This window comes from Taudactylus pleione, unplaced genomic scaffold, assembly GCF_031769625.1.
Source record: "Taudactylus pleione unplaced genomic scaffold, aTauple2 ptg000671l, whole genome shotgun sequence".
In the NCBI taxonomy this organism is placed as follows: Eukaryota; Metazoa; Chordata; class Amphibia; order Anura; family Myobatrachidae; genus Taudactylus; species Taudactylus pleione.
In genome coordinates, this window is record NW_028285073.1 from 6832710 (window position 1) to 6843628 (window position 10919).

Consider the following 10919-nt stretch of genomic DNA (forward strand, 5'->3'; position numbering starts at 1 on the left):
TGGTTGTGGATGCGGCTAGTGAGTGACATATCATGCGGTCGTTCACCAGATCATGTGGTGTCAAATGACCACGCGATATGTCGTTTATCGTGTAATAATCGCATCGTGGGTCGGCTGGGTACACACATCGTCTAGTGTGTTCGGCATATCACCTGATCCTGGAATGAGGTAGGACACAACGAGCAACAATCGTCTCCATGTCATGGGGAAGAAAGAAGATGATTCTAATCAGTGAAAAGCAGTAAGGCTCTTAAGCTGGCCACACACTAGACCAACTTACATCCATCCATCCAACTAGTTGATTGGTTGGAATGAAAATCAGGTAAGAAATGAAAGCAAATGACAATCAGTAATTTCCTCCCAAACGCCGGAAAATGGACAAAAACTGTTGTTTGAACAAATTGTTTGGATCAAACATTTAACAAACTTGTCTAATGACCATTTTCATCTGTTTTCTGGCATTTAGGAGCAAATTACTGATCATCAGTTACTCCCATACGTTACCAGATTTCACTCCAACCAATCAACTAGTTGGCTGGTTGGACAAATAATCTTTAGATGTGTGGCCAGCTTTATTCTCACAAGTCTTCTACAAGCGTTCCAATAAACCCATGTTTTTCTCTCAACATCGTGTAAATTAATTTGTAAACTGTAAATATATAGTCCCTGGCTGCCATAACGGTTTTCCCTCCACACTGCTTTTGTAAAGGAGATAATGAAGTATAGAATGATACTGGAGAAAAATCATCACGCTGGCGTGTCACCTTCAACTAGAACATCACTGAACAGGTGATTTGCAGCTGTACAGTCCTATGAGCCATCCAGCAGATCCTTCATGTACTACCCATTTCATATATATATATATATAATATATATATATATGTATACACATATGCACACACAGTGGCAGAACTGCTGTAGTTGCAGCGATTACAGTGGTGATGGGGCCCAGAGACGATGACCTGACCATGCGTGGGGCCCCGAGTAAAGCCTAATTTGGCTGATTCAGGTCAGTATTCCCGGGGGCTTCACTGTGCACTTGCTGCACCCCGCACTTGGCAAGAAGAGCTAAGTAGTGGCTCCTGGAGACGATGGACCAGCATAATCACGCCGCCACGTTTGCCAAGGGGCCCAGCGATTGAGTGCTACTCCCAAGCATATACACAGTAAACAGGATGTGAATGACCCTATTCAAATGAACCAAATTACATTTACATGTTACAAGGTGAAACTGGTCAAAAATAGTTTGTGCCTTTAACTAAGGTACATCTGGAGAATATGAGACTCTTAGCCTTGCTTTTTGAAACACTACTACTGTAAGTAGCCCCAAATCATTGCCTAAATGAACCATATTATTGTCTCTGTAAAAGATCTGTGCCTCCTTCTGTCCATTTTTCCAACCATAGGAAATGTACTCACCCCAAGAGATTCAGGTTCTCCTTGGAAAAATTTTATAATTGGTTTGGGCATTGTGGTTGGAGCATCATTAATCCTCTCCAAAGGTATAATATTTTGTGGACCATCTTGAGATATAGTGACAATGCCCCCAAGATCTGATGGAAGTGCTGACATGGTTCTTCCAGCTATGAGTGATGAGAAACAGACAATTAGCAAGAATGGAAGGGGCAGAGTTTATGGCGATTTTATTATTTGGTTTGGAAGTATAACATGTCATTAGGGATCTGGATTTCTGAAATCCCAACACACCCGAATTTAGGGGTTCGGTGTAGAACCGGGTCAAGGTTTGGATTCACTTTTCTGACCCGGTTTGGATCTGTTGCCAAGTTGTAACTGTGATTTAAAAGCCGAATTCGGGTTTTGGATTCGGACATTTTAGCTGTTTTTTATCAATATTTAATTGATTTTTATTGATTTTTATCCAAAATACAAGTATGAATCCAGATCCAAAACCAGAACACAGGGGTCTGCACACATTTCTACATATCATGTATTGAAACTGCAAGGTTTGAAACCACTATCCCCTTAAATAGAAAGTGTACAAACTGTGTCATTTGCGAAGCTACAGTTAGGAAATCCGTACATCAAAGTAGGCGGCATGGTGCTGGTATATTACATGCTGTTTAACCTATCTTGGCAATTGGACCGGGAAAAAAAATAAAATTTTGTAAGAATATCCCTTCTCTTTAATTTATAAATGGCCAGTCACTACTCATGCCCGCATTAAGACTAAGATGAATATTGTTATCAAGATTAGTATGCAATACATTTAACAATCTACAAATTCTTCATCAGACTTTAGATACTATACATTACTGCAAGCATTTTACTGGCTACTATACAGAAAGCATCTCAGTGACTGCTATACAATACAGAGAGCATGCTAGTGACCAAAATACACACCACAGAAAACATCTCATTGGCCACTATGTAATACAGTCCCAAACCTCTGGTGGCTATACAATACAGGCCCCAAAATCTGTAGTGGTGATGTAGATCTCAAATCTCTAAACTAAGAATACTTTACATTTATGGTAGCGATGCAGGCTGCCAAATAATTGGTGGCTATGAAGACCTTCAAATCTACAAAATGATGATTGTACAATGCTGCCCCCCAGATATCCAAGCCCATCTTTGACCCTAATGACATCCTAGGAAGTGACCCCCTTCTGTTGGAAATGGTGCCCCCTATCTTGCACTGCACTTGGCTTGCTTACTTTAGCATTGGAGAAAGTGATGGTGTCCTTTTCTCCTGGGTAGAGATGGCGATCAACAATAAATGGTAAGCAACCATCGATGGTTTGCTACCAATGGTCGATGGTTTGCCATCGATGACTGAGAGGTAGCAATGTTTTTTTTTTCTTCTGCGTAGGGCAATGGAGCTTAGCACCTCTTCAGGTTGCAACATTGAGTCACTAACCCTATACTGATTGGCCCACTGCCTGCTATTCCCCATAGGAGGAATGTTATCATTAGGTGCAAACCAACAATGGTTGCATGTTGATGGCTTCCTGCCATCAATGTTAACCCACTGATGACCATCACTACTCCTGGGACTGAAGGTTTAGTACTGGGCTATGGCATTATAGCCATGCACCATACTTACGGAGTAGCAATAGAAATTTACCTGCACTATTTGGTGCAAATTCTCTACAGTTTACAGAAGTAATCTCGGAAGATACACTGGGTGGGATGCACCGATGTAAAAAATGCGGTCAAACCCCTGAAAATTAAATTTTCGGGGGTTTGACTGCATTTCTCATATACACCAAGCTCCAGGGCTTGAATATGGTGGGCAACGCCATCTATAGATTGAAAATTGAAGTCTGTGGGATTCTATTTTGCGGCTCCCCCAGGAGGGATCCAATTGGACCCGGAAGTCCTTTACTCACAAAGGACATCTCTTACTGGGAGAGCTGTCCTTTGCGATTTTCTTTATGCATACCAGCATAATTAACGTCCGCATGCAAGCAATGAGTGCGGCATGCATTGCAAATTGCAATGCGTGATGCTTCCCGCTAACACCCCTACACAAACCACTTAAACCCCAAACGTAGTATCCCCTAGCTGGGATACCTGGCTTTGCCTTGGGTGATAAAATGGACATTGAAGCCTGCAGCCTTAAATTTTTACATTGTCCTCGACTACAACCCCTTTCCATTGATCCTGAAAGGGACCCCAATGTTTGCTAACATTGTTTTAGCCCTGAAAATGGTCAATCTATCCATGTATATAGTATTTAGACACTGTTCCCTCAAGCAATGTTACTGTAGTACTTGAGGAAGCAGCTACAATTGCAGTCTGCTTTTGGCTACAAACTTTGGCCATGATTAGATTTTGGAGGAATATTTTTCCTGTTCATGTTTTTCCGTCTAGAAAGACAATACCTCCAGTTTTTCTCGTTACAATAGAACTAATGCTGTTATATGCAACTGTTTAATCATTTCTGTCACAAATCTCTGCAACTTTTCAACATTATAGCTTGTTTCATGTAACATGTCTTTACTAAACCTAGAAATGGTTATTTCTGTCAGGAGTTGGAAGCCCTGGCTGATGCAGACTCTTGCCTACCATATTTTGATTTTTTATCCTCCAAGCAGATGAGAGCTTGATTGAACATTGCATCCGTGCATCGTAACCTTAACTCAAGATTGACTTGTCTTGCTTCATAATGAATGTTTTCATTCATATTTTCTCTAAAGTCAAGCCGGGTTGACTGAGTAAGGCAGCCCATACACAGTAAGATTTTTTACACGATGTGCACGATTTAGATCGGTCGCAACGATCAATCGTGCATATCGTGTGTGGTTTGGCATATTGTACGATGGTGATGCGCGTCCCCGCCATCATACATCAGCATCGTAGTTCTTATGGAAAAACCATAAGATACATGATCCGTCATGCTGTTAAATAGGTAAATGAAGCATCTTGTAAGATGCATCATTTACCATTCACAGCAGCATGCGATGCATCGGGCTGAATTTGAAAACGTACCGAGGTGTCGTCCATTTTCAAATCGCCCCGTGTATGGCCCGCATAACCGTCAGTGCAGGTGCAGTGTGACAGTTGATCCTCTGACCAACTGCTTTTCTGTTGGAGCTCTGCCTGCCCCCCACTTTTACATATCAGCCTGTGCCTTCAGATCAGTACTGTTTTAGGCACTGGAAGACATCCTGAGCAAACTTGCTTAAACAAAAAATTTAAATCAGAGACTCTTTGGCCTACTTGGCGGGCACCATGTAGACCTCCATGGTTCTGACAAACTTCAAACATAGCCAAAAATCTAATCCTGGACAACCTACACCACCATGCCAAATTTGGTGGAGTTAGGTACAAAGATGTGGCCGTGCACAAAGGACAAACAGACAGACAGACACGTTCTTGCTTATTATATAAAGCATACCTCCCAACATGACCCTCTCCAGGAGGGACACAATGCTCCGGTCCTGGACTTCCCTGGTAATTTATGATTGGTGGAGGCTCCAGAAGCGGGGCTGCAGTAGAGTCCAAAATTCAAATAGGGGAGTCACACCAACTGCCAGTGAGTCCCAGCCAGTGATGTTTGGCAGCGTTTGAAATGACAGTTGGTGTGGCTCCCCTATTTGAATTTTGAACTGCGCTGCAGCCCCACCTCTTACCAGGGAAGTCCAGGACCAGAGCATTGTCTCCCTCCTGGAGAGGGTCATGTTGGAAGGTATGTATCTATAAAGGAACCCACGACCCACAATAATATCAGTAAATAAAACGATGCATAATGCTGTGTCCACAACTCTAAGTTCTGCATATACCACTAATACCCTACCTATTACAGCATGCTCAATACTAGCAATAATAACGCTGTTGCACACACACAATAAGCCACACACATTAAAATAGGTCCAACATTGGTAATAATACAGTTCTACATATTATTACCAACCCTCACACATCTTCATTTGCTCCACCCACGTATAATACTACCTCTATATAGTTTTCTAATCCCAAGTCATTTACTATAAATGCCTACAGATAACTGGTCTAAATATAAAGTGTCCAAACACTAAAATCAGTGAACTGTTCTCCTGCATTTCAAAAATTTGTTTTTACTTTAAACACTGCTCAATATTGTTATCCGGAAAAGGCTCCAGACCGCCTAATACAGACTTGTACCAGGAACAAGTTATCTTATTTACGAAATAACTATTTCCTGCTAACACAGCTAATTTCTAGCTAGTACAAATGAATCACAATTTTCATATCATAAGCAACAGATGGAACATGTAAAAAAAATGATTACTATTAATATTTTATTTACATTTTTATATATATATATATATATATATATATATATATATACACAAAGACAATTCTTAGTTTAAAGACAACTTTTCATATTTTCATGGCGGAAACAGCTTTTTTGGGCTAAGGCACCATATTATTTCATTAGGTACAGTATTACGCATAAGGCATAAAGTGCATACAACAGAGGTTTCCAAACTCCGTCCTCAAGGTACCCTAACAGTCCAGGTTTTAAGAATATCCATGCTTGACCACAGGTGACTTAATTAGTACCTCAGTCATTTTGATCTAACTACCTGTGCTCAACCATGGATATCTCTAAAACCTGAACTGTTGGGGTGCCTTCAGGACAGCGTTTTGGAACCTCTGTCATACGAGATCTATGTACCTCATACCCCCATGATCCTATTGAATTGATAGGCTGCTCCCTTTTGAATATTGCTTTTGCCTATACAATGGCTCACAGCTGTATGTAGTAGGTGACATATATACTTTAAGAAAAATTACCTAGGCGCTTGATGAGTAAATACCACACCCTGAATAATCCAGCTGATTGCGGTAGTCAATCCCAAAAATAAATATATAATATATTACAAAAGGCAGCTGGTTAATCAGAGGGTGAATACAATATAACAAGGTTCAAATTTGTAAAATAAATACATTTTATTAAATGAAATACCAATAAAATTCAATATGCATTGATCCTTATTTTCACATGTTATATATTTGAAACATTGTAAGAAATATATATATATATATATATATATATATATATATAATTAATAACAAATGGTCCTGTTCCAGCAGCACCAAGGTGTAGAGTGGCGCTACACCTTTTGAAGCACAATTTTTTTTCTGAAGCGTTCTGCCATTTCAGTGAGGCTAGAGCAGCTTGTGAGCGGTTCCCTCTCCTAGGTTGAACTGAACTCACACGAAGTGAACTACCGCCTGTGTCTGGATTCCTGAAAATTAGTGCTTCAAAAGGTGGAGAGCCGCTCTACACCTTGGTGCTGCTGGAAACAGCACACAAACGGAGATTTTATTCACTACACTGGGGATATTACTGCCTACCACAGCCTTCACACAGAGATCCAGGCTCCCTTCTACACAGGTGAGAGCCACAAATAGTGACACCGTGATTTAAACTGCAAACACACTACAGGTACAATTTTGCTATCAAAGCCTGTCCAAATTATACAGGACCTCTGCACTGCTTATACTCTGTTTGCAGTTGGCAAACATTACAAGACTTGGAATTATGAAAATTCTCCTATTAACACAATTTGGAGATTATTGTCTATTGGTACAGGATCATTTGTTATTAATTTTTCTACATATATATATATTTCTTACAATGTTTCAAATATATAACATGTGAAAATAAGGATCAATGCATATTGAATTTTATTGGTATTTCATTTAATAAAATTAATTTATTTTACAAATTTGAACCTTGTTATATTGTATTCACCCTCTGATTAACAAGCTGCCTTTTGTAATATATGACATATATACTTTAATTTACAATAGCAACTCTGTTCCATGACGACACAAGTTTGATGTGTGTAACTTGCATTCACTTGTGCTGATCCTGGAAGAGAAATCACTGTACATTAACTGTAAACTTTACATTTATTTTAATCTTTTATTTAAGTTCATGTAAACTCTATTTCCACAGTTTTTTTTTTTTTAAGAATATTATTTAATAGATGAAAAGAATACAATGGAGCCTACACAGAGGCTCTAAATAACAGAATACAAAATTTACATCTCGCATATTAAATTTTGTTATACATATTATTTTCATCTAGATTTTTTTGCAAACAATAAAAATAATGAGAGAAATAAAAAATTAAAATAGAAAAAGAAAAAAGTGTAGTGTGGCAGGCAACGTAAAAGAGAGAGGGGAAAAAAGAGGAGAAAAACATAAACCCAACTGGACTCTTGTACAGTTCTATCTACATCTGTAGAAACTCATTATCGGAATGCTGAGGGTGTCTGAAAATTTGAGGTGAATGGATCCCATATTTTAATAAAATTTTGGGAATAATTGCGTAAAATGTTTGTCATATATTCCATAGACTATACGTACCATACCTTAGCTATGATCTAATTTATCGTAGGGACCTTGGTTGTTTTCCACGCTGTTGCAATACTACAGGTAGCAGCCAAAATAACATGTCTAATAAGTTTTTGTTGGTGATGAGTGGCATCTGGGGCACACAGAGGCAATAAGAAATACTGAGGATTAAAGTGGATATTTAACCCGACTGATGTGTGAAGGAGAGATCTGATTTCCTCTCAAAAAAGACATAAGTTTTGTATTTCCACAGTTTCTACTGTCCAGGATTTTAAAGCATTATCACTGGAAAATGTTGACTGTGTAATTGTCACAATGAATCAGTATTGACTGTCAGCACTAGAAAACCATTCCCACACTTTCTACAAATTCCTGCACTTTTTACCACCAATTGCTATTTTTTCCTGGCTTTATAATGCAATATTGATTAAAGAGGAGAATACAAGATGCGGAAACATTTCATATTGTAGTGTCTCTGCCAAGGTCCACTGACAGTATTTGCCAGTTTTCCTGAAAGTTATTTTCACATTTGGCATCTGTCCTCTCTCCCTACATTAAATCTTACAGTTTTGCAATATGCTGATAGTACCTGGTTATGTGATTCCCTCCGAGCTTTACAGAGCAGATTATACTGTCTTATCCTCTATCAGGCTGCTCACTGAATGTTTGTGGCTGTTTACAGAGATAGAAGAATGTTATGACGCTTTCTAGAGGGAGGAGCCCCATGATTTTCATGAAACTCTATGGGCCTGCAGCCAGTTCTAACCACATTGTTAGAAGCTATCCCATGTGAAATGCTGTGTAATCTATTTGGTACAGAGGTATGCCTGGGCATTGGACCTGATGTAAAGCTAAATGAAAAAGATGTCCCATTTGTGTATGAGCAAAAGATGCATCTCCACACATCTGCGCCTTGAGCTGATGCATGCATCCTACCAGGGCCAGCAACAAAAATTTCGGGGCCCGGTACACTGATGTCTCTAGGGGCCCCACTATCTCACCACCACCCCTGATCCCGCACATTCCAACCCTGTATGTGTGATATGTAAAGCACGATATTCTTAACTCCCATAGCCCCATTACCTGCCTCTGACCCCAGCCAGTGTCACCTTCCTCTGTCCCCAGCCCTTATCGCCTTCTTTTGTTCTTTTGTACCCAGCCCCTATCATCTTCTGTCCCCAGGCCCCATCAGCTTCCATTGCCCCAGCCCCATCACCTTCCTCTGCCCCAGCTCCCATCACCTTCCTCTGCCCCAGACCCCATAAGCTTCCTCTGCCCCAGACCCCATCAGCTTCCTCTGCCTCAGCCCCCATCAGCTTCCTCTGCCTCAGCCCCCATCAGCTTCCTCTGCCCCAGCAGCTTCTTCTGCCTCAGTCCCCATCAGCTTCCTCTGCCTCAGCCCCATCAGCTTCCTCTGCCTCAGTCCCCATCAGCTTCCTCTGCCCCAGCCCCCATCAGCTTCCTCTGCCCCAACCCCCATCAGCTTCCTCTGCCTCAGCCCCCATCAGTTTCCTCTGTCCCAGCCCCATCAGCTTCTTCTGCCCCAGCCCCCATCAGTTTCCTCTGCCTCAGCCCCCATCAGTTTCCTCTGCCTCAGCCCCCCATCAGCTTCCTCTGCCTCAGCCCCCCATCATCTTCCACTCTTAGCCCCCAAACAGCTTCCTCTGCCCCAGCCCCCATCAGCTTCCTCTGCTCCAGCCCCCATCAGCTTCTTCCATCCTCAGCACGCAGCCCCATCAGCTTCCTCTGCCCCAGCCCCCATCAGCTTCCTCTATAATCACCTATCCCCAGTAGTACTACCAACCATCCCCTCTACAGCGCAGCTTAGGAAGAGAATAAAATGCGCATCGCACGTGCTTACCTGATGGCCCAGCATGGAAGACATGCGGCGACGTGACCTGTGACATTACGCCACCACGCTGTTCACTTAAAGGTCAGGCCCGGGCTGCAGCTGAGCCATCTGGAAGAGCCCAGCGCTGCCCGGGCCAGGCTACAAGGGAAACAGAGCTGAGGCTTGGCGGTGACTAATGGCGCAGGCAGCTGCGGCCCAGCAGGAACAAGGCGGCCTTGTGTTGCGCCCGTCCGGTCCTCGTGGCCCGGTACGAGTGTACCTGTAGTCTCCCCCTGTCGCCGGGCCTGCATCCTACGGTATGTGCAACCTTAAATCTAGTCTGTAGCTGTGCGTTTTTAGATGGAAACTACACTGTATTGCACATTGTTTTGCAGAGTATAATTCACATCATCTCTTTTGGAGCCAGAAGAAACCAAGGCTAACACATAGAGAACAAACAAACTAAATACAGATAGGGCCCTGGTTCATGACCACAGTACTGTGAGGTAGCAATACTAACCACTGTGCCACATTTCTGCCCAACTAACAGAGGGCCTGATTCAGTGCCACTCGCTCTGACAGAGTGGTCGCTCTGAATCAGGGCTAGGCTTTTTTTTTTTAGGAGCAGCCTCCTGGCCGCTCGCATAGCGGGAACGCCTCCGTTTTGGCAGCCACCCCCCCGGCCCGCCCACCAAATGGGGCGAGCTGTCACTCAACATCGACAGCTCGCCCCCTTTGGTGCGAGACCCGGAGCGATAGATTGCCCCTCGCTAGCCGGGTCTCGCGCATGCGCACAACGGAGCCGGCTCCATCGTGTGCATGCGCTATGGGTCACCATCGACCCGGTTGCGAGCGCTCAGCGTTTGCGACCAGGTCTGAATCAGGCCCAGAATCTATTTAATTTACCTAACATCTTAGATGGTGCAGGACGTCTAAGGAAAATATATTGAACAGTTTCTTAAAATACATCTTCAAACAGTATGACATGTACGATACATGTACGATACAGTACTAATGGACAAATGGCATGACCTGGCAAAAGTGAGGAAGCCATATTGCACCCATAACCCACCCACACTACATAGTAGTGTAACTATGGAGGGGCGGCACAGATTGATGTGGTTGGCTCAAAGGGGGACCTGCTGACAGATGCTTCAGCTGCTGATCCCCAGCTTCCTCTTAGCAGACCAAAATAAATGTATTACAAATAAGTTACAATAAAATATGTATGTGATAGAGGGGGGAGAGTTATCAAATCTTGGAGAGAGAGAA

The 10919-nt window shown here is 42.4% G+C and overlaps 1 protein-coding gene across 1 annotated transcript in view; it reads right to left on the reverse strand.

Annotated features, from left to right (window-relative positions):
• The window catches only part of LOC148478215 (membrane-spanning 4-domains subfamily A member 4A-like), a 68861-nt gene extending 60376 nt beyond the window's left edge, over positions 1–8485 (reverse strand). Inside the window, exons 1-2 of the mRNA XM_088455745.1 lie at positions 8406–8485; positions 1420–1583 (exon numbers count right to left, since the gene is read on the reverse strand). Of these exons, the coding sequence (XP_088311871.1) occupies positions 1420–1572 (153 nt within the window). The 5' untranslated portion in view covers positions 1573–1583; positions 8406–8485. The remainder of the gene's footprint in view (positions 1–1419; positions 1584–8405) is intronic.
• Between the last annotated feature and the right edge of the window lie 2434 nt (positions 8486–10919).